We start from the raw sequence: 25,072 nt of genomic DNA, 5'->3' as shown, positions 1-25,072 counted from the left end.
ATGGCAGGGCACACATACCCTGCTAGAAGATGCCACTTCCATCCCAGATTACTGCTGCCATGATGCATTCTGGAACAAACTACCGAGATGTGAAGTGGAAGCAGAAACGCGGATAACCTTTAGGAAGAACCAGGGTGAGATGTTGGGGACAGCTGAGGTATTCGCTAAACCCACGGGCTCGATGGACTGAATGGTCTCCTGGCATCTGTCAAATTCCTTATGTGGCGCGCCTGGCCTGCAGCAACGTGTTGAGGTAGGTGGTGTGTGTCAAATCAACGTCCTCGTGAATGCTGGGACTCTGGGTGTTCTAGGAGAACTTTGTCCAAAAAGTGTCGCCACCCAATGGTTGTCTTCTTCCAACAGTGCTTTGTGGCGCCATCTCTTTCTCATGTCGATGACACACATGATGTCACAGAAAGTGGGACTCATCAGCCCAGGTGACCTTCTTCCATTGATCCAAGGTCCACTTCCCACTGTGGGGTCTTTAGACTGGGCGGGCGGAGGTGAAGTTGGCCCGTGGGGTACGGTGCAGTGCACTGTGGGTCGTGACACATTAGTCCTGTGACTTGTGCCACAGCAGCTCCTTTGTCCATCTCATGCCCTGATGAGTCTTGGCCACCCAGCACCAGCACCCTGTTGGCAGTTTGTTTGTTTTTACCCTAAAATTACGTCAATAAAATCTGTGAGTGAAACTCGTTGGAAAAGTCGTGTAACGCAACGGACACAGCAACGCAATCCAGCCCGTCTGCAACTCGTCCGAATAAAATCAAAAGGGGTCCGATTTGGTGTCAAATCACAGGGACATACAGTAGTACTTGAGGGCAGACCACCAATGAGCGCCCACCCAAAAAGTACAATGCATAGAACAGAAGTGGAGCTGACAGAAGAGAAGCTTGTCGGTCTGCGGCTTTGTGTTTTATGCACCACGACAGAATGGAGGAAACGATAAAGAAAACCAAATCGCCAGCGGCTCAACTCGCCGCACCCGGAAAGCATTTGTAACAGCAGGGGGTCCGACACTTTGGAAATGTGAACCTGTGCTGGAAAGGAGTGTCATGTGACTTGAGAGACCCCGAGACAGAGAATCTGAGGCCACGAGATCAGCAACCGCAGTCCTCAAGTTTGACATCCCCGGTGACTGCAAGTCGTGTACTGCGATGCCAGCTTTAGCATTCCGCAGGGGAAAAAAAAAAAAAGGACAATTTGCGTTTCTTTAAAGCTTTTTTTTTTTTTATATTGAAAAATGTATTTATTACAACATGAAAATACTTGATCACGTACTGGTAAATAATTCTAATGCTAATACTATGAAAGAAAAGATTATGCCGATGGCGGCGAGAATCAGTCGTTTCTTACTAGAGCAGATACCGTACTAAACAGAGGCTACACGCTGGGTTAGAGAAAATAAATTAATAAAAATGCCATAAATATTATTCACGGAAATTCTCCCTACTCCTCAAATCGGACATGATATGCAAAATAAACACAGCAATAATATGACATCACATGGCTCAAGAATATCGTCATACATTACGCTACTGCAACATGATACCCGTAGAGGACAGACCCCCGGTGCTTTGAGAACGTCGTTTCCAGCGGATGTCGGTCTCTAGAATTCACCTTCTGCCAGCTCTACCGCCGAGTTCGGAGCGACGGGGAACGTGAGGCCAGTTTCCGGGACGGGACTTAAGGAAGAGCAGCATATCAGTTCCAAGGTCGGTGGCAGGGCCGCCAGCTCAAAGACCGTTTCAAAATAGTCTGTGGACTCTCCGTCTTCCTTTTCCACGAGGAAAACAAATTCTGCAAACCTGATGATGGCTTTCCTCGGCAGCTCCACTTTATTCAGGTATTCCAGCTCGGCGTTGTTTACGGTGAGCCTCCCTTTCTGACTGAGGTTTTTGATTTCGAAGGAAAGGTCGGAGCTGTTGAAGTAGCGGAAAGCTTCGATGGCAAACTGCACCCGGGAAACGCGCAGGTCGTGCAACTGGATGGCACACATTTTGGAGTCCCGGCCGACCTTGAGGGCCTCGTCTGCTCGGTGTTTCATCTTTTTGTTGAATTGAAGAAACTGAAACACATTTTTGATTTCGTGGTATGGATGGTATGCTTTCAGGCGAAGGCACGTTAAGACCTCTTCGGTTTCAAGATCATCGAGAGCAGACATTTTGCTGGAAACAAAAAAAAAATGGAATATTAGTCATTTGATTATTTTAAGAAAAACCGGGGGCTTCGCCAACCCCCGGGCCGTCGCTACGCACTACTAGCCTCTTTGTGGTTCTGTCGCTTGCGTATGGGGATCTGCTCGTACAATTGAAACAGATTTTTATTTTCATGTCAATTGTTACATACGCATAATAGAACGAATTTACATTACATTGAGTAATCAACCATAGTAAAAAAAAAAAAACGTAATTATTTGAAAGTAACTTCTCTTTCATGTTGCGTTAGAGACATTTGTTGCGTAATAGGATTTCGTTTTATTTGGCTTTGAAATTAACACGTACAGTGGAACCTCGGCTCGCGACTGTAATCCGTTCCAAAACTCAGGTCGCAACCCGATTTGGTGCGACTCAAACTAATTTCCCCCGTAGGACTGTATGTAAATACAATTAATCCGTTCCAGACCATACGAGCTGTATGTAAATATATATTTTTTAAGCACAAATAGTTAATTATACCATAGAATGCACAGTTTAGTAGTAAACTAAATGTAAAAACATTGAATAACGCTGAGAAAACCTCGAACAGAGAAAACTAACATTGCAAGAGTTCACGCTGAGCCTTACGAACCGCTCGCTGTAAACACTTTTTTTTTTGAGTTTTAAGCGCAGGGAAAAAAATGAATATTTGAAAAATTCACAATTTATACAAAAACTAACCATAAACAACCAAGAAAACTAACCTGGCATGAAGGATTTGAGCAGGAACTGAGTGGAGAGGAGGTTACAGTTTCGAGGTAAAGTCCCTCCGCGCGATGCACGTCTGACTGAGAACAACGTACTGTACAGGGAGACACTGAGCACGTGCGGAAATCACCGGCGCGTACGAACCGGAAAGGAAGCTGGCTTGTTCGTCACCCGAGTGTGTGGTCATGAACAGATGCAAAAAAGTTTGGCAAACTTTTTGGTCGTAACCCGATTTGTACGTGATCCGATACGTTCGTGACCCGAGGTTCCACTGTCAATACTTTTTAAACTTACACTTTTACTGTAAAACTTCAGTAAAAAGAAGTTTTGAATGACATTTTTGTCAGTATCACATTGAATTTGTATTCTGTGTTTGGACTTTCATCGTGACAACGCAACGTATAACTGCCCGTGAGTGAATTTTGTTTCTTTCTCTTGATTAAATAAAACGACTTTTTCGAATGTTTGTCCCTGTGAATTTGTTAATTGCAATAGCAAAAGCTATTCTAACGGGAAACTGTTCACGTTTTAATATGAATGGCATATCAAGATCTCCTTTGTTCTCTAATGTTATCCCCTGAAGGTGAACTACATGACCTTTCTTGGACACTTCCATCGGCCAAATTACTGTAGAAAGATGGAAGACCAGACGGTGTTAACGGTTGTAGATGTTTTTCATGAGATTGTAAGTTGATGTTTTCATCTTCCACACCATCACCACCAACTGTTTCAGTAGAGTCTATTGATACGCGCTTAACCAACTTGACGTGTAACCGATCAACACTTTTGCCGTTAATTTGTTGGACTTCGTTCCTCGGTGATAGGATTGCCCGTGTACTCATTTCGTCTGTTGATAACCCTTCGGGATGAAATTCTTCAACAACATTTGGGCACAATTTCTTTAATTAGGAACTTAAACTGAGGAAAACGTTAAAATTTATAAGAGATGAGAGAGCAGAAGCTGTGTCTGACAAAAGCATTCACACCAATGAGAGGTGAGATTACCGTGTGTGTGGCTGAATACGGTTGAGAGGAGGGCGGCACTTGAGAACATCTCATGGCCAAGGTCTTGTGGGACTTGAAAACAACCTTCCAAAGAGTCTTGTCTCAGGGTTTTTTTTTTTTTTATAATAGAGAGATGTTATTAGGGAAAACCAACAGAACGATTAATAAGACGGGCATTGCCGCTAGGGCCCCCATCACCCAATACAACAGGTGGCTTAACATGAAAGACAAAAGAGTGGAGTTAAGGTCTTGAAGGAATGGCAAAAATATGACTATGAATGTAAATCTCACACTACTGCTCTTTTTAAAATACAGAATAAGGAAAAGGGCATCGAGATAAATAAAAAGGACAAACGACGACTTACCGTGAAAGAGACTGCAACTACAAAGGCCCTCCAGGCCTGAACTTGGAAACCAGAGCCCTCTAAAGACACCAATGTGTAAACATCGCACCAAAATGGCGTTGTGCTGTATATCAGTACTTGAAAAGTAATGAAAAACCTCAATTTTAAAAACGGTATGGTATCAACGTTTCAGGATTTCCAGTACCAGAAATCAACGTCAGCTTTGCTCTCCGTCTCCCAGCCGTCTTTCCTCAACACTCGGTAAACTTTACAAAACAAAGCTACATTCTTGAATGCGAGCAGATCAGAACCTAAACGGGGTGCCCAATTCATTCCTTCAACACGACTGGTTAGCTATGAAGCAGGTAGCGCTGCGAAGTGTGTGACTGCTCACCAGGTAGGCCGTAGCAAGATGGCGGTTTTGGGGCTTTCTGTTATTTGCTTCGCATTTGTTTTGATACGGAGGTCCGAAAGCTGATATCAAATACCACAGTCAAGAGAAAAAAGTTATAAAAAGTGTCACCACACCCCGACATGTGACTCACATACACTCGTTATAAACATCTCCACACCCCTTGGACGTTTTTCACATTATCCTTGTCACACAACGTTGAATCCCAAAGGATTTCATTGGACTTTTTTTTGACGCTGATCAACAGAAGATGACTCTTTAATGTCAAAGTGGTCAAAATGAATCAAATATTAAAACACAGGATTGCATACGCCGGGAAGCAGTCCCTAAATTGACAGGTGGCCCCGCCTTCAGGGGAACCACTCCCAAAACACAAGGCAGAGCATACTCTCAAGGCTATAGAAATAATACATTATTATTATTAAACACAGAAAGTAAACAATAATCAAAACAATGACACTGAATAAACCAACAAAACACCCTGGAGCCACCAGGGTTGCCCTCTGTCACCGATTCTGTTCATAATTTTTTATGACCCTTCGCTCGCCTCATCACAACCACCTCAAGTGCCTTCTTTTGATGTGAAGGAGCAGTGGCTCCGTTTTCAGCTTCTTCCAAATGTCTACGCAAGTCCGTAGTTATTATGTGGACTCTGAGCTCACAGTTGTCTCTTTCTATCAGCTCTGCTCTTCTCTCCTTCTTCTTTGCAAACTCCTCAGGCTCAGTCAGGTGTCACGTGGATTGTGAGCGAACGGCCTTTGTGAAGTTTCTCAATTAGATTGAGATCTGGACTCTGACTCGGCCACTCCAGGACATTCACACCCTGTGTAGACACTTTCCGCAGTACACGGGGAGGGCAGCTAATCCTGCAGGTGGATTATGAATCTCTCCGACCACAAGGATGGTATTGAACATCATCGATGTTTTAAAATGAAGTTGTCCGTTTCCTCCAGGATTTCACGGGCCAGAGAAGCATCCACACAGCCTGATGCTGCCACCTCCATGCTTCACGTTGGGGATGGCGAGTTTGTGATAATGTGGAGTGAAACACACCATTAAGTCCGACGGCTAAAAGCTCCCGTTTTGGTCTTGGTCCTTCTTCCAGTGGCCATCAGTGTCTCCATTGTGCCTGCCGACGTGTTCTATGCATTTTTTTTTTCCCTACTCTTTGCCACACTCCCAGGCACAGTTGTGGTGGTCTCTCAAGTCTCAGTCACAGGGTTTCTAGGGTTCTCTTGATGGCCTCCCTCGTGTTGAGTTTTTGTGGATGGCCCGCACTGCCACACTCTTTCCACTTCTTCACGATTGATTTAACTGGATTTTCCAGTGACTTCCCCTTACTTGTCTGTCATGTTCTTTTGCTTTCACCGCGTAGGTTAGGACACCACAGCGACTCGCCACAAGTTGGACCTTCCACATTCACTCATTTCAAACCCCACACAGGTGACCTCCGTTGGACTAATGATGAGACTTCGAAGACCAGCTGGATTCAGGTGTGTCAGAGCGAAGGGGGTGAATACTTAGGAGATCAATTATTCTGCATTCTAGATTTGTAATTATATCCGTCTTTACATTTGACATCAGAGACTGTCTGTTGAAAAGCCAAGTGAAATCCAATGTGACTCAACGTTGTACAACAATCCAGTGTGAAAATATTCAAAGGGAATCAATGTTTTTTTAGAGGCCGTGTAATATCAGACCCACCACACCTGCTGACCTGCTCAACCCACGTCTGACAATGTCCTTCCTGTCTCGAATGGACTTAATTTGCACCAGTGTCCTCCAGTGCAGTCCTTCCATCACAAAGCATTAGGACTCTAGCCTGGTAGAACATCCTTGGGACGTGGGAGGATACCATGGAGGGAGCATGTGAACGGCGCCCCTCAGCCTATGACCTTTGAACTGCAGCCTTCCACATCCTTCAACCCGGAGCACCCAGAGTGCCTCAGCAAGCAGATAAAGCGTCCTCCCCGTCAATCTTCATTAGGGGTGACCTAGCAGAGAGTGACGTGGATTACACACGTAACGGGTCTTTTATATAAGCCAAGTATAAACGTGTTACGATTGTTTTTTTGTGTTTACTCTGACACCATTTGCTCAGACAGTGCATGTGAATCAAGGACCTTTTGAAGGATGCTGGGAAAATAACAGCTTTTGTTTTTTAAATTTGCCTAAAAATCGTTAAAGGAATACTCCCCTAAAAAAAGACGTTATTTTAAAGTTACAGCAGCGCCTCATACTTCGATTCTAACGATTCTAACTTTGAATGTTCCAGACACTAAATTCGAGAAAACTTGATCTGGAGTTGGGGCGATGCTTCTGCATTCGAACTGAAGCGAGCGTAAAAGCCATCTGTTGTGTGTCGTCTCTCGCTCCGAGAGCCTCTCGTGTTACACTCGTGTGTTTTCAGAGCCCTTTTTCACTTTCTTTTTAGTGCGTTTGGTTATATAGGGTGTTCCAAAATTCACACAAGACGTCATTTTGATAGAGAACACAGGTTTTTGATTAAAAATTGATTCATAAAGTATACAGTCTAGGGTTATGTATGGAATAGCATATCGGGTAAATGGCCTCCACGGCTTTGCTGGCACATACGCACTCTTTTGTCGAAATTTTCCATGACCGTTTTGCATAAAATGTGGCTGAATTTCGTTGATATGGCGCTCAATTTCCTCTTTCAAGGCGTGGGTGGTCATGGGCTTGATGGCAAAAAACCCCAAAGAAAAAGTCCAACGGCGTTAAATCGCATGATCTGGGCGGCCAATTCTGATCACCAAAATGGGAAATTACACGACCAGGAAATGACTCCTGCAGTAATTGAATTGTTTCTCTCGCTGTATGGCATGTGGCACCGTCTTGTTAAAACAATTTAGGCACAAAAAGCTGGATCATCATGTCGCGATAGCGAGCACCATTAACCGTTATTGCCTGACCAGCGGCATTTTCGAAGAAGAATGGTCCGATGACGCCTCCAGCCCAAAATCCGCAGCAAACAGCGACACGCTGTGGATGCATTTGTTTCTCAACAATCAACCCCAAATGCGACAATTCTGACGATTAACGAAGCCATCAAGATGAAAATGAGCCTCATCGCTGATGATGATTTTGTTTGAAAAAGTTGAAGTTAAATTACTATTCCGACCATATTGTGTACGAAAATTACGAACTGTAGCTGCCAAACCTTCATTATTTTTAAAATATTGCTCAACAATGAAAACGCGTTGTTCTTTCGTGTAGCGCTCCATTTTTAATAACCCTGAACTGTGAGCTGTCACGGTCTTTTTTTTTTCCTGTCGGCAACACTTTACTGCACAAATGGCTCCAAATTCAAATCTTGCGTGAATTTTGGGACACCCGCTATATACACCCCTCTCTATTAACCACGGAAGCCAAGAAGAGTGTGGAGGCAACAAAGATTAAGAGGAAGGTTGTAAAAATCGATGCTTGGGGTGGGCAAGGACCTTGTCGGAAAGCATGAACGTGGTACACGTGTGGCAGATCTGGCAGCCATGTTTAAGATACTGAAGTGGGAGGGAGAGAGAAGACCAGACGTTAGCGATTGGAACGGGAATTCCACAACCACCCGCCACACGGGACGTCACCACCACCACCACCATTTATTTCTATAGCACATCTTCACCACATTGGACCACTCCTCACTGAAAGGTACAGTAAATGCAATTTCCATGTGTTATACAGTATTTACCTATTTTACTTATGGTTTTCATGCTTTAAATTTATAACGGTGTTATTTTTACCCTAAAATGTGCACCTGCTGTTTAACTTGATCAAACTGGGTTTCACAATGATGGTGGACAGGCTGACCGACAACAACAACATTTATTTCTATAGCACATCTTCATACAAATAATGGAGCTCAAAGTGCTTTACATGATGAAGAAAAGAGAAATAAAAGACAAAACTCATTAACATCGAATAAAAGTAAGGTCCGATGGCCGTGGAACACAGAAATAAAAAACAAAACTCCAGACAGCTGGAGAAAAAATTAAATCTGCAGGGGTTCAGAGGCCATGAGACCACCCAGCCCCCTCTAGGCATTCTACCCAACATAAATGAAACAGTCCACTTTGCTTTTAGGGTCCTCATGGAAGGACTTGATGATGACAGTCATGTGGACTTCTGGCTTTTAGTCCATCAATGTAGGAACATCACGGTGCTTTGAGTAGATGGTGGTGGCACAGGTCACCACCACAGAAAACCGGGAAAAAGAACAGAAGAGAGAGTAGGGGGTCAGTACGGATTTTGGGGCCACCATGAATAGTTATGACAATTAATTGAATATGCAGAACATCAGCATTAAACTAAAATGAAGCTATGAGAAGCCCATGTTAAAGTAATGAGTTTAGACAGGAGTCCCCGTGGACTGTGATGTTTGTGATCTGTACCGAGAGTATGGAGCAGGTTGAGGAGACCCTGGAGAGGTGGAGACCTGCTCTAGAGAAGAGAGGAATGAAGGTCAGTAGGACCACCAAACCAGAATACATGTGTGTGAATGAGAGGGAGGCCAGAGGAATGGCCAGAGGATGAGGGAGTGGAGTTGGCGAAGGTGGAGGAGTTGAAATGCCTGGGATCAACAGTACAGAGTAATGGGGATTGTGGAAGAAGAGAGTGCAAGCAGGGTGGAGAAGAGAGTGTCAGGAGTGATTTGTGACAGAGGAGTACCAGCAAAAGTGACAGGGAAGGTCTACAGGACGGTAGTGAGACCAGCTATGTTATATGGGCTGGAGATGGTGGAACAGGAGACAGAACTGGAGGTGGCAGAGTTAAAGATGATAAGATTTGCATTGGGTGTGACGAGGATGGACAGGATTAGAGGGTCAGCTCAGGTGGGACGGTTGGGAGACAAAGTCAGAGAGGCGAGATGGCGTTGGTTTGGACATGTGCAGAGGAGAGATGAGAGAAGGTTTATGGATGTGGTGAGAGAGGACATGATGGTGATGGGGGTGACAGAGCAAGATGACGAGGACAGGAAGATATGGAAGAAGATGATCTGCTGTGGTGACCCCTAACGGGAGCAGCCGAAAGAAGAAGAAACTGGGTAGTGTTTAGGGTCTGGGAACGGATTCATTCACTTTTCCAAAAAACTGATTCAGACTTTGAATGATTCAGACTTTAAGCAGCCTCCTGATAAGGAGTTCAATCTGAAGTACGAGGCACCACTATACTTACACCCTGCACTGTTTGGACAGAGCTATGGAAGACTGAACATTCTGGCACATTCAGGAAACCTCCTAAGAGGTGGGCCAGTCACACTTTGGTGGGAAAGGCTCAGTTGTTTATGATCCAGGGCTTGTGGTCGCACAGGTCGACTCCTCGTTCCCACTTCATTTTGGGAGCCTCTTGAACGCGACACCGTCGATTAAGTAACTGGATGAGCTGAACTGATGAGGACAAAACACACCAAGCAAGGGGATGGTGAAAAGTGCAAGTGCTTTAAAATAAAAATAGTAATAATAAAAAAAAAAAAATAGTCCATAAAAACAGCAAAGTGCCGGTGGAGGTTAAAATGTGAATAAATACAACCATAAAAATGAGGTTAAAATTCAGACAGGAGTCTTCTTTAAAATGCTCCTTTAAAAGCAGATGCCTCTCCGGCTTATCCTTCTAGGACCTCGCAGCACGCAGCACAGACACCCACCAATCCTGGCCTGTATCCCCTCTGCCCAATCCACGGGCAACCACTGGACCAGCCAGTTCCCACCGCTGCCAATCCAAGCTCCACCTGGTGAAAGTACGCCGTCCTCCCACTGCTGCCAGTTACATGCTGCACTGGCGAGAGGAGCGTAGCGATCTCTCCCGTTTCCCGAGGCACCATTCCCATCCGCCTGCTTCTCGCCTCACCACTGCTCCGTCCTTTAAGCTCCGATCCTCCTTCGTTCCGTCCTTTATCTCTCTCCGTTTCTGTTGCCCCCCTGCCCCCTACACTCGCACTTCTCTTTTTAAAAACGGGGACGTGGCACAGCTACGACAATCAGCAACTCCTGGCATCAATTAAGGTCACGGGCAAGCCTACACCTGTGCACCACGCAGGACCACCCGCGCCCAAATCTCACACCTTGTCATGCTACCATGCCAACCCAGAAAGAAGCGAGTGCGGTGATTATTTATTTAAACCGCCAAACTGCCGCGGACCTCGCTTTACCACAGGGCTGCGTCAAGGACTGCCACTGTCACGTCCCGCCTAGTGATTTCGATTGTCCCTTCCGGCTGTTCTTAGATCTCGTAGATTTGTTTTTGCACGACTCTGCATGTTGTTCCTCACAGATTCTTGCCAGCTGCACACGATGTGAGCGCACTACGTTTAATCATTCAAAGAGACACCAGATTTAAACCAATTAAAAGCTCCGATTAGACAGCTCATGCCCCGATGCCCGGCTCGGTGCCTTCATTCAGCAGTGTGGTGTATGCAGCTGGTGAAGAACAGAAAGGCCCGGTCCTCTGACCGAGAATAAGCACGCGGTGTAAAGTGTGAGAAACGACCCACCGACAGACCAACCGGCCCTGCGTTTCCTTTAAAAAGGAGGAACATTTTGAAATTCTGTTTGTAGAGAAAAGCCAAGCAAAATGACGCCTTTTATTGGCGAACTAAAAAGATTACAATATGCAGGCTTTCGAGGCAACTCGGGCCTCTTCTTCAGGCGAGACGGAATCCTCTGAAATACCCAAAGCTGTCAGCTGACCGTCTGAATGGTTTGATTTCAGCTTTGCAGCCAGGGGTTCGCATGTGTAAACGGATTGCCCAACGGAGACTCTTATGATTTGAGGGGTCATGTAAGCCCCCCTGCTACTTGGAATGTGTAAGCCGCGTTAACGTGACCACTAAATGCTGACATCATACAAGTGAATTACAACACCTGAACAAAAACCAGAATCGTTCTAAGCGAACCACGCAGTCAACACCCCCCAGTGTCCCTCAACGTCCAACATCAATTACGGCCCCCAGTTCTGTGCTGGTTGTGCAAGAATCCAGTCAACCCAGCAGTAAATCACAGTGACAGGGACGTGTTTAAAGAGTAAAACACCTCAAACTGTACTATTATGGTTGAGGGAGGTACGGGAGGGTGACAATTAAGGAACAAAACTGGAAAAACGGCATCACATGAGCCAGGTGACATACTGGGAGAGTTAAAGCCTGAAGCGTTAGACTGCAAGGAAGGAATAGATTTGAACAGAGATATAGAGAAACAAACAAAAAAAAAAAAAAAAGGAACCTGCCTCCCGTACCCCCAGCCCGCATCACCACCACTATGACCGGACTTCACTGCGTTGTCTTTTATGTGGAACACAAGAATGTTGGAAATTCCAGAGCCAAAGCCAAAATTTCTTAGTATCATATTACTGACGTCCTACCCAGTTATTGAATTATTACAAACCTATCGGTCAATTAAAAATAAAATTTAAAAAAAATAAAAAAGTTGAAAAAAACCCCTTTATGGCCTTGGAATGCCATGGGATCCTACAGTATGAGTTGGCATACGTGGCAGGACGTATGGGCCTCAGATTGTTACCCAGCAACCCAGTTTCGGATAAGCTGTAGAAATTGAATGAATGAACTTTATCGATAGATAGATAGATAGATAGATATGAAAGGCACTATATAATAGATAGATAGAGTGAAACGCACTATATAATAGATAGATAGAAAGGCACTATATAATATATAGATAGATAGATGCTTTATTAATCCCAAGGGGAAATTACAATCTGCCTGTAATTTTAACCACCTGTGCCCACATTCAGTCACTTTTGTCTCCATTTCAATGTTACATCATCTTCATCAAAGGCAGCAAACAGATGCTGCCAAGTGTGCCTTTTCTCAGCAGATGTCGTCAGAAACATTCCAAAGCTGGAATTCCCCATCCGCTCACACTTACTCCTGGTACACGAGGTCAGTAAAGCGGGCAGCTGACACCCGCTGGATCCTCCCCTTCCTTCTTTATCTCAGCTGAGGTCACCGTTGCTTTCCAGCAGTACAAGCACGTTATGCTTTCCTCTTCAGTTTCAGTGGCACGGTGGGATTCCCCCACAAACTCTCAAGAGAGGTTTTAAAAACACTTAACTCCCATGTCACCTTCGGCCCAACTAAAACTAATGAAAAAGAACAAAAAACAAAACAAATGTGCCCGTCAATAAGATAGGGTAGAGAGTTAAGCAGATGTGGACGCGCAGCTGCTAGTGGATTGGCACATTTGCAAACTTTCAAAAACAAAAATGTCCCACAGTCCTTCTGGAAAGGCACCACCAGCCACAGACACCAATGACTAGTAGTGCTGAAAGGCAAGCGTCGGATTTAAAAAATCAAAAACGCGTAACCCGATCTCATTTCTAGTGGAGTTCTAGTCTTCCTACATTCCAAAATGCTTAGCTTGGGCGCGACTGAAAGCTGGCATCCAGATGGGGCGAGTGTGACGATGCGGGTTCACTCCATGCTCGAGCCCATGAACCCGTCACCATTGGTAATGTTACCGAAGAGCACGGCAGTGAGGCACTACAATGGAGCGAGGGGATGGTGCAAAAAAAAGTGCTAAGTGCTTTTATTAAAACGACAACGAAAACAAAGTGTCCAAATGAAAGTAAAGTGCAGTGCATCGCAAAATAATCTTCAATAAATAAATAATCCATAAAATAGGTGCAGAGTGGAGGTTAAAAAAAAACACAATTGAAACAAACAACAACAAGGTTAAAACAATGCTGGAAGCAGTCCTTTTAAAAACACAAAGCCCAGTGTCTTCTTTTTACCTGGCGGCTCCCCAAGCTTCTCCCATCGGGCTTCTCAGCAGGGGAGTCGCCATTCCTGCAGCCGACCTTCTCTCCACTCGACTGGTCCCTAGCATGGTTTAGTCCCTACCAGACCAAGAAGACTTGGCTTTCACCCAACGGCCAGGACACTCACGTTGGGACTTCTCCTTCCAAGCCTCCCGACTCTCGCTGCCTTCTCGGCCTTACGCGACCAGCCGTCGTCCTTCCGGTCACTCCTGCTCTTCATAAAATGCTCAGCGGGAGTGACCACTACCAATTGCCCTAGGTGTCGGCCAAACACTCCACTAGGGCTCACTGTCCAGCTGCCTTCGCTTTCTCGCTGGCTTTCTCCCTTCTTCTCTGCAACCTCCATCTTCCTTTTTCTTCCCCTAGCCGCCTCGCGCTCCTATTTATGACGGGGACGAGGTTCACCTGTGGCAATCAGCAGCTCCCGGGAACAATTACAGATGCGGACAGCTCCTCACCTGTGCACTTAGGTGAGAAACGCCCACATCACGAATTCCCCAGGAACGCTTCAGTCACACAACCACGCCCCCTCGCTAAGCCGCGAGTACGCCGATTATTTATTTAAAACTGGCCCTTTTGACAGGAGCTGTGGACCCGCTATACCACAGTGAGCCTGATAATCACTGGACTTTATTATATTTTTCTTTTCAAAGTCCACAGGTTCTGTGGTTCCTCTGAATTTCACAATCCCAAAAACCAGACACCTTCTATCAACTTCAGGCAAGATTTTGAAAGCAGCCCACAGAGAGAGATGATGTTGGGTGCTCAGCAGTTCAAAATCATGGCCCAAATTTATTATTTTTTTTTTCATCATTTATCAGCCAAAGCTTACAAAAGACGATGAAGATAGACAGCAGAATTATACGATCCTGAGAGAGGACTTCATTTGCCTTAGCATGTGTGTCTATATGACTTTGTGTTCAGCAAATTGAAATGCCATTTAATACGATTGTTATCACACATTATTGTTTACTAGCCACAGTACCTGCCCAAGTCAGGTAAGAGAATAATTCAAAAATATTTGCTCTCTCTTGTTCTACGTGTACCTTCAGCGCCTTTCTTCGATAATTTTGTGTGTGTGTGGACGCCTCTTCCTCTCTCAAGCGCATTCCCCTAAAGCCGGCTTATCAGACTCGGTCATCATTTTGAGGTGAATTTCTCGCCTCCTGCCTGCTTTTATAACTCATTGTCTTTGAAGGCGACGCTCTCTGCAGGCTTCATACGCCTTCATTTATCCCGATTACAAAATGGGAGGTCAGAAAATCAAAAGTATTTAGGAGTCGTCATGGACTCAGCACTATCAACTGCCAGGCAGTGTTCAGAAGCCATTAAGGAGGCTCACAGAATGGCAGGTTTTTGCCTGCATTTTTATAATTTAATATTGTTTTTTGTATCAGTATGCTGCTGCTGGATTATGTGAATTTCCCGTTGGGCATTAATATAAAGTATCTATCTATATAGCGCCTTGACGTGTAGGTTCGGTCAAGCTTTATAACACACTGGCGAGGCCTCATCTGGAGTCATGGGCCCACCAGACATAGCAGCACTAGAAAAAGTCCAGAGGAGAGCAACCCGGCCGATTCCAGGGCTACAGGGGATGAGTTAGAAGGAAAGGTTACAAGAGCTGAGCCTTTACAGAAATTAAGAGGTGACGCAAGTGAAGGGTTTACAATTACGAAAGTAATTCGTCCGGTGGATCAAGACGGTGACTTTAAAGTGAGCTCATCAAGAACACGGGGACAGTCGGAAACTTAAGGGGAAATTTCACACAAACCTTAGGAAGAGGACCACAGACAAATGGAACAAGTGACTAGGTAGTGTGGTGAACAGTAGAGACGTTAGGGATTTCTAAAACTCAACTTGATGTTTTAATTCGAAGAATTAAGTGGATGGGACTGGCGAGCTTTGTTGGGCTCAATGGCCTGTTCTCGTCCAGACTGTCCTAATGTTCCTCATGTGTCTCACACTCGCACTTCCTCTTTCGTTGCATCACCAAAGCCAGACTGACCAATTAGATTCCTCAGAGAGACTGGACAACCAGACCTTAGTGTATATTATATTATTATATAGTAGATCGCGATTTATCCAGCTTTTAGATTTATCTTTATTGCACAGTCTTGGAATTTAGTTACTAAGCATACATATTGTATTCTTGTGCACGTCAATTGTTTGAAAGATTCAAATCCAAACACCACAGTGTCTGTATCACGTAAACCTGCATATATTAAAATGAATCACAATGCATTCATTTCCACTAACTCTTGAACACGGTTTCAGTAACACACATTCTTAAATGCAGCTTGCCCACAAGTCCCTTTTGTCAAGTAACAGAGATCGATTATTTGTACGTTTAGGAAACAATCTCCCAAACGTTAGCCGATGAAAAATGCCTTCTATCCGTTACTTTAGAATATCTGTAAAGACGCCCCTTTTTGCTTTGTTTTCAGGATACCAAAAGGGGAAGGAATCAGAGATTTTTTTTTTTCTTACTTATCTAGAACTAGCTGTCCCCCACGGTGCCGCCCACTTAGTAGTGAACAGGACAAACTTAAAAAAATCAATTTAATAAAAAAAAAATGCAATAATTTGTATTTCTCTGTCAAAAATGTCAAGCGTTCCTCCTTAACAAGCTGTAGATGATAATGTCTGCTGAACAAATGGGTATCGCTACCTAAGTGGAGGCAAGTACAGCGACTCGAAAGGAGGCTGGCATGTGATGGATGATGGCCCCGCCCGGCTCCCCAATCCTGAGGTCCCGCCTCCCCTTCAGCCCGCAGCCTCTCTCACAGATTCATGAAAATAAAAATCGGTGCTACAGCCAAACTATGATACTTAGCACGATGAGAGAAGTCGCAAAATCAACTGGAATGTTCAAGCAAATTCTAGAAAAACCCAATCTAAATCTGTTAAGTGGTTCTCTCGTGAAAAGTGGACAGACGGACATTGGGGAGAGAGAAGATGGAGTGAAAGGCACTATATAATAGATAGAGAGATGCCCTGCGGTGGGCTGGCACCCTGCCTGGGGTTTGTTTCCTGCCTTGCACCCTCTGTTGGCCGAGATTGGCCCTAGCAGACCCCTCCCCCCGAGACCCTGTAGTTCGGATTTAGCGGGTTGGATAATGGATGGATGGATATGTAGATATCTAATGTACCTTATCTAGATGGATTAGATAACGTAGACTAGATAAACCCTGATGCTAACTGCATTCATTTGAACATCAGCCCATGTGCTCACCACAGAGGATGGCACCTCCGTCTCTCCCATCCATAGACCTACAGGCTTTCATTACTTTCAGAACATTTTGTACTGAGAGATTATATATAAATATACAGTATCTATCTATCTCTATATATATCTATATCTTTATATCTATATATAAAAAAATCAGCTACTGGATGTACGAGGTGTGGCAGAAAAGTAATGAGACTGGCACCACTGCAAGCGATCTGGCAACGCTGCGCTGTTGTCCTTGATAGAGCCCGTGTATCAGTACCCTCCCATAGCTCAGTGCGAGTTTCAACTCCTTCCGTTAACTACGTGATTTTTGTGACTGCTATTAGCGAAGTTGTGTTTTTGGTTGTGCGTCTCGCAAAATGGAACAGCAAAGTTGTGCCATTAAATTTTGTGTTAAGCTTAAACGGCAAGTGTGACGTTTGAAAAGTTAAAACAGGCCTATGGGGAACCATTCTTTATCCCGAGCTCGCTGGCACAAATCATTTTTGGAAGGCAGAAAACACGTTGAAGATGAACACCGTTCAGGGAGGCCTTCAACTTCGAAAACCAATGAAAACATCGAACGTGTGAACACTCTTGTGAGATCAGACCGTCGTTTAACATTAAGAATGTTGAGTGAACCATTAAATTTGAACAGATTTACCATTCATCAAATTTTGACTGAACATTTGCACATGCGAAAGGTCTGTGCCAAAATGGTGCCGAAAAAACTCACAATTGAGCAGAAGGACAATCAAAAAAACTCATTCCTGTGGTTCCCCAGCCCCATTATTCACCTGACCTCAGTCTGTGTGACTTTTTCCTAAACTGAAAAATGTCCTCAAAGGACGTCATTTGGGGACTTTAGAAAACATCCAAAAGAGTGTAACGGACATGCTGAAGACCATACCGGTTGAAGACTTCCAGCGCTGCTACCAACAGTGGGAACAACATCTCCATCGGTGTGGAGCTGCCCAAGGGAACTACTTTGAAGGGGAGAACATTGATGTTTGAAAAAAAGAAAAACTTTGGTAAATAAAACATCAGTCTCATTACTTTTCTGCCACACCTCGTATGCATTACTTTAATATTAATTTAATACAATCTATACATTCTACAACACATGTCACCTACTGCAGAGGTGCAGAGGGCTTTAGCCTATCCTGTCACACACACACACACTCTTACTTATCAAGGACAATTTAGAGTTAAAAATGAACCTAACCAATCTTTAAAATCAATAACCTGTGCCTCCTTCAAACTACTGATGAAGATCCTGCTGAATCGTCATCTGTGTTAATGTGTGTGCCGACTGATCTGGGGCAGCACTGCAGCTGTGACGTACACAAAGATGGCAGATCAATCCAGAGCACTCACATGGTCAGCTAGCAGCTAAAGTTGTCCTGATATCTCATCCAAATACTTTTTAAAAACCTCTCAGGGTTTCCACTTCAGCTCCACGTGTGTCAGTTATTCTGGATTCCTCAGGTGTGACAACGTGTTTCCTGTATTCTGTCCTGAATGGACTTTACCTGAACGTCCACTGGTGCCCTTGAGTAGACTCCATGCAGGTGGTGCAGTAATGGCACTACTGTCTGGCAGTAAGGAGATTGTGGGTTTGCTTCCCAGGTCCTCCCAGCGTGGAGTGCGCTTTGAGTAGTGAGAAAATCATCATATTTATGTAAAGAATTATTATTATTATTACACAACTCGGCTATTCATTTGGAAAAAAAAGTGTGCTGGAAGTGGAGATGCCATCCCAAATCATTCAGATCAGACCACGTTTTGAAAGTCTGTCCCAGCACTAGTGGATTGTGGGAAGGGGTGCCATGGAGAGACCACACACCTTTGACTGCACCTTTTTGGAGGTAATGTAACTCGCTGCATTGAGGAATTTATTATAATATGATGTACAAGAAAAAAAGTCATTTGAAAAGCATGAGCTGAAGCTGAAGTGTATCCTCTGGCGTGTTTTAAAATGAAACGATTAAGTCAATGTCAATGTATTAATAGAGGACATTTAAAGCAACATTGGAATGCTGTAGCCAAAGTGCTTTACAATAAAAGAAGAAAACACAAACCATACAATTAACATACGTAGAAATAAAATAATAAATAAATAGAAGTAAGATTACATAATCACAATGAGGAAACCATCAGTATTACTGAAGGTCATGGAAAGCAAGTGAATAGAAATGAGTCTTTAATCTCGTTTTGAATTGTCGACGACTCCTTTATGTGACGAGGTAAAGAGTCCCACAGATGAGGTGCCACAGCTGTCCCCCTTAATTTGACCCTTGGTACGAGGGACAACGAGACACAAGAGACAACTGACCAGTGGTGGCTCTGAGGCTAAGGATCTGCGCTGGTATCTCGAAGGTTGCCGGTTCGAATCCCCGTCACTGTACTCTGCTGGGCCCTTAAGCGAGGCCCTTAACCTGCAATTGCTCCAGGGGTGCAGTACAATGGCTGACCCCAAGGGGTATGCAAAAAACTAACAAATTCCTAATACAAGAAATTGTATAAGACGAAATAAAGAAAAAAATAAATAAATAAAAAGATCTACGCACTCTGGATGGCAGGTGTAAAGCACACAATTCAGATAAATAGGCAGCAGGGAGCCCAAGTAAAGATTTAAAAACTAGCAACAAGATTTTAAAGTCAAATTGAAAACAGTGTAAAGAAGCTAATATTGGAGAAACAGAATGAGACTTTCTTGCCCCAACCAACTGTAACCTGCGTATCAGAGATTTGCTAATCCCAGAATACAACGAGTTGCAGTGATCGAGGCGAGAGAAGATAAAAGCACGAGGAGCTTTCTCAAGATCCCTAGAAGATAACAAAAAAGGCCTGATCTTACCTAATAGACGACGCTGGAAAAAGCAACTCTTGACTAGAGAATTAATGTGTTTGTCAAAAGAGGGTTACTGTCAAAAATACCACCAAGATTGTGGACTTGAGGTTTGCAAAAGACAGAGAAAGAGCCGAGACGTCCAACAGCAATGTGGGCTTTAGCTGATGGACCCACGATAAGCACAGTATGGCGCAGTCTGAAGGATCTGAATTTATAAAACTGACTCGATCCTGTGAATAGTAAAACCAAAGCCCAGACTGCTAGGACTGAGGGTCCCCGAGTGAAACACTCACCTTACGTCCATCATTCCCTCCCATGAGGCCACACCAACGTTCACATTCAAATCTGCTCTCAAAATCCACCTTTTCTCGTTTGCATTTCGTTATCCTCACCTTTACTTTCCAGTGCTCATCATGCCTGGGACTGGGGCTACTGGTAACGCCGAGACAGAAACGACAACTAATTCCTACCAGCCATTCTCTGTGGCAATAAACAGACAGCACATCCCCACCCTGCCACTAATCGCGTGTCTGAAATACACATTTGAAAAGTCTTCATAGGATTTGTAGTGCACGTCTGTGAAAGATACGACACGATGAGACAGACCGACTCCGTGCTAATCCCCACTGTACAAGCAGACGGCCATTCACGGGTTAAAGAGCCACTCGCTGCCAATGTTTAACTTCCAAAGCAAACAGACTTGTTGGAGTTGATCGTGTCGTTTTGAATCCTACTCATCAAACAATGACAATTCCTGGCAGCACAGAGACAAAAGAACTTTTAAAAGATGTGCCGGGAAGAACGCCGGACATTTCAGTTTAAATCTTCTTGTGCATTTATTTCTAAAGTTAAGGCAACTTAGATTAGATTACATAAACTTTATGAACCCCATGAGATGTAACGAGAAGTCAAGCGAAATGACATCTTTTATTGGCTAACTAGAAATAGATTACAATATGCAGGCTTTTGAGGCAACTCAGGCCCCGTCATCTTGCCTGAAAGCTTTCATCTTGTGATCTTCCTAGTTAGCCGATAAAAGATGTCATTTCGCTTGACTTCTCATTACATCCAGAATGGCTAACGCGGTACAACACCCAGCAAAGGAAATGCAAAAAACAAAAACACAAGGATGCAGACTCACAGGACAAATAATACGTCCAATCCAGGGGTGGGCAAAGCCGTTCTTGGAGGGCTGCAGGTTTTTGTTCCATCACGATGGCCTAATAAGAAACACTTATTGCTCAAGTGACACCTCTGCTTCATTTTAGTTGTCTCGCTCATTAGGATTTTGAGCTCTTATTGGTTAATTTAGTCTTAATCAGCTGTATTCTCGTTTTTTTTAAATTGCTCCTTATTATGCAATAAGATGCAAGTGATAAAGCAAAGCAGCAGTTCTCCATTTAGTGTGTTTCCATTGACACCTACCTGTGTGCACGATTTGGTTTAACTCTTTCAGGGCAGACGTCGGCCTTGTGTCGAAATTACAGGGGTAGAGGACGGTAATCAGCCGTAAACTGTGCCAAATCTCGCCGTTACGTTTTATTTTCACTCTCTTTGCCAGAAGGAAAGCTAGCTTTGTTGATTGGACCTCAATTCCCTGCGTTGGAACGAGTAGCAAAGAGCATGCAGCCTCTAAAATGGCATCGTCATCTGGCGAGAGTTTGTGGACGTATTATCACGGAATCGGATTCTGACTTGTCAGACTGGATTGTGATGCAACATAAGTGAGATGCCAGCATCATCTGATCGTGCTGTTCAACACGTTCGTGCAGCTGACAAACGTATGGCAACGTTGGCCTGGGAGGACCGCCACTTACAATGACAAGAGAATTTGTGAATTTCCCCTTGGGATTAATAAAGTATCTATCTATCTATCTATCTATGTAAGAGGCACACACCAGACTGCGCTGCATTGTGGCAGCCACCGCTACATGAAGAGAGGCAGACAGCCGGCCAGCCGCGCATTCCTGCTGGCCATCGAGCCCACCCCGGGCAGCCGCTGCTGCCAGAGATGCCAAACAGTAGTCGACAGCAGCCGCAGCAACAAATGTTTTATGTTGATTTCTGTGTGAAGTCATTGCTTTGTGCGCTTTTCAGAAAAAGCAATATTCAGCCTTCAAAGAGTTAATTAACTCTTTCAGGGCTGGTGTGGATTGTTGTCGAAATTCAGGGCTAGGGGACAGTAATCAGCTGCAAACTGCGACAAAATTCGCAATTATGTTTTAGTTCGACTCTCTCTGCTAGAAGGAAAGTGAAATAGCTTTGTGGATTTCACCTCGGCTCCCTGTGCATGCAGGAGTACCGAAGAGCAAAAGAACCTCTAAAATGGCATCGACATCTGGCGAGAGACTAAAGCAAACGTGCAAATTAAAATACTCCATGGATGTTTTTCGTATTAATCGCTGAACCAGACTCTGACATGTCGGACTTGGAATTTGATGCAAGTGATCTGGAAATGGCGATCAAAGACGAAAGTGAGGTACCAGCATTGGCGGATCAGGCCCCAGCTGATCGTGGTGCTGAACACGTTCGTGTAGCTGATACGCCTACAGCAGCATTCGCCTGGATGACAACAGGTACAAACCATATTGCGTCACAATGCGACTACTGCCACCAGTGCCCACCTTCTGTACAAAAGGCCAGCCAGGTAGCGGGCCCAACTGTGCATTCCTGCTGGCCACCGAGACGCCCCTGCACAGCCACTGCTGCCAGAAGTGCCAAACATGCGCTAACAGCAGCACAGGTTTATGCCGATTTATGTATAAAACCATTGCTTTGTGTGCTTTTCAGAAAACTGAGTTTTTGGAAAAAATGTCCAGCCCTCAAAGAGTTAAATACTTGTAAGGAAAGTGAAGGGAAAAAAAAGTGAAGGACTGAGAATTACTCCTCCATTTTAGACTTCATATCGTTTGGATCATATCCTTAGAAAAGAACAAAAAATCTATGATATGACATGGCAGAGTTAAAGCTCTAACAAGCCAGAATTGTTTTCTAATTAAGCAACTGGGTTGGATCAATAACCGGCAGCCACTGTGGCCCTCCAGGACTGACTTTGCTCACCCCGGTCCAATCAATCAGTTATATCAAGTTTGTAACAGATTTATTGACCTCCAACCATGGGAAAAAATATATTTTTTTTAACAACAACAGGTTCCCATATCTCTCTTTATATATAAAAGAAATCCTGGAATGGAAAAGCAAGGCGACGATACGCAATTTTCTCAGAAGTCCTTGGAAGACATTTTAAAGACTCGCGAGACAAAAAAAAAAAAAGACTGGCCACGGAGCGTCTCGCGGGGACCTAAACACGAGACTTGGTGCCACGAGATTGACCCAGGGCCGTCTCGGGGGGACGTGGAACATAAGAGCCTTGCAAGACATGCCCTTCTTATCAAATAAGAGCTCGGACAGCCAGCAAAACATTAAGTCATGTAAAGTTACGTGGCACACGCAGAGCCTGTGCTCTCAGCAAAGAAGAAAGAGCAGCGCGGAGAAGAGAGTCCTAAGGCGCCATACACATGCAGAGAAAAGGTACAGAATATGAAAGCAGTGACAGTCGAAAATATTGAAGTCTTTTTGCTTTAAGTGACTGTTAGGTCCGATTGAGGGAGGGCAGAGTGCAGCACGGAAGACTGATAGCGGGGTGCCGCTTGATGCGGTAACGGGGGGCGAGACCCGGGGGAGGAGGGTTGGAGAAGGTGCTAGAAAGTTGTGTTTGGGGTTACGCAGTCGGCGATTGTGACTCTTTATTACGTCAGTCGCTACAGTATCAAAAAAAAAAAAAAAAAGAAGAAAGATAGTAAAGATCGCATTGACACAAACAAAAGGAAATTAGTCAGAGAATCAGAGAATTTCCAAAACGTGGTTTAACTCACATGCATTTATTGGTTACTTTGCAAAAAAAAAAAAAAAAAAAAATTAACTGCTGATGATGTGGATCGTGTTGTCTGTGCTGAAATTCCAAACAGAGAAACCTGTCCTGAATTTGGGTACAAAGTCATTAAACACACGTCTCACAGACCTCATTTAAAAGATTCAGCATATTGGGAGATCTGCAAAGAACACCTAAAAGCTTTTATTTGGCACTAGTTTGTCTGATCTCGAGAAAACTGTTAAAAAATATAAAATTATGGAAACGTTTATGCTCTAATTATCTTATGACTTGGAAATCAAATTTTATTTTATGGTTAGAGTTGAGTAAACCATTACAAGTTTTATGTAAGTGGTCTGCTATTTCTGTAACTTGTTATTGAATGTATGAACTGCAGACATTTGTTTCCAAAGTATTCCTCATTTAAGTTTTTTTCTTTTTAAGTATATACAATTGTCCGCTATAACGTAATACTGTAGGTCCATATTTTTACATGTACAGTGAACATCTTAATTGTATGTGCTAATTGAGAATCGGACAGTTTTATAAAGTGTAGTAGTAAGCTACTAGAGTGTGTTGGTCAATATATCTAGACAAAAATCTCAGCTTCTAGAAAGTCTCTGATCAAATTTTTTTCGTAGTTAGATAAGAAAACAATAACTTTACAGATCAATATCAGAAAATATACACACTTACGATAATCAGTGAAAGGAGCCAAACTCGTATGGCCTTACCTTTTATGTCCTCGGCCTCTTAAACTTTACTTGCTTAAAATGAAAACCTTCAGCTGACGTTGCAGATTTGGCCCCGCAACAAGGATGGGCGCTATATAACCGGACACGTGACACCGCCAAGCCGTGTCACAAAGTCAGCTCCTCTTCGTATACTTTTACTGATTTGATCCCAACATTCTGGCACACTTCGCGTTGTCTCAGATCGATCAGACTTCGCTTCGTAGTGACTCATAATCTGCCTTCCTATTTCGTTTCTCTCTTTGTGGCGTTCTTTTTTTTTTTTTGGATTGTAAACTGAATTGTGAGGACGCCCGCCGGCTATAAAGATAAAAATTACACGACAAACACAAGGATTTATAATGAAAGAGAAACAAACCTAAACCAGAGTCGACACCCAAAACAAACGACACAGAATCTGTACCGCTGGAGAAAGGAGAACTCAGGATTGATTTTAACTCTCACAAAAAAATGTTGTACTTTTAACTTTTCACATGGCACAGAAAACAAAACTGAACCACCCTGTAAAAAAAAATCCGCATGTAACAGAAATAAAGTTAAAAACAGATATGAAAGGGGAAAGCCGTCCTCGCCATTAGGGGCGTAATAAAAGAAACCAACATCCAAAACAATAACAAAGTACTGTAAACACTTTCGAATGTGAAATGGAAATTACCCGCCATTCAAAACGAATTCCATTCGCTCATTTCCTAAGTATTATTCCACAACTTAAAAACATATCAAGATAAAAGTCATTCTTTACATCTCTGACTTTAAAAGCCATACTTACATAGTTGTATGTGTTCAAATAAACTTCTCAAAATACACCAGCCCGTTATCTGCAGTCTAGGAACTCACGGCCGTCTCAGTATAATACACAACAGCCACCGCCGAAGTGTTATCTGCAAAGCTAACTGCGGCTACGAGGGGTTTTCCCGAACATTTCAT

At 43.8% G+C, this 25,072-nt stretch overlaps 2 protein-coding genes across 3 annotated transcripts in view; one reads left to right on the top strand and one right to left on the bottom strand.

The window, feature by feature from the left end:
- Positions 1–1,202: 1,202 nt before the first annotated feature.
- tifa (TRAF interacting protein with forkhead associated domain) lies at positions 1,203–25,072 on the bottom strand. Of its 2 annotated transcripts, none has more exons than XM_039759786.1 (2): positions 24,128–24,623; positions 1,203–2,168 (listed from the first exon to the last, which is right to left on the bottom strand). In XM_039759786.1, the coding sequence occupies exon 2, from the start codon at positions 2,162–2,164 to the stop codon at positions 1,610–1,612; it is 555 nt and encodes a 184-aa protein (XP_039615720.1). In that variant the 5' UTR covers positions 2,165–2,168; positions 24,128–24,623; the 3' UTR covers positions 1,203–1,609. The 2 variants fall into 2 exon arrangements, with proteins under 2 accessions (XP_039615720.1, XP_039615719.1); XM_039759785.1 differs by lacking the exon at positions 24,128–24,623 and adding an exon at positions 24,915–25,072 and having other exon boundaries at positions 1,205–2,168.
- The window catches only part of alpk1 (alpha-kinase 1), a 141,179-nt gene continuing 138,700 nt past the window's right edge, over positions 22,594–25,072 (top strand). Inside the window, exon 1 of the mRNA XM_039759783.1 lies at positions 22,594–23,053. The gene's annotated coding sequence lies outside the window, so the exon portion shown is untranslated. The remainder of the gene's footprint in view (positions 23,054–25,072) is intronic.

Source organism: Polypterus senegalus, chromosome 7 (assembly GCF_016835505.1).
Source record: "Polypterus senegalus isolate Bchr_013 chromosome 7, ASM1683550v1, whole genome shotgun sequence".
Taxonomy (NCBI): domain Eukaryota; kingdom Metazoa; phylum Chordata; class Cladistia; order Polypteriformes; family Polypteridae; genus Polypterus; species Polypterus senegalus.
This window is presented reverse-complemented; position numbering and strand designations above follow the sequence as displayed.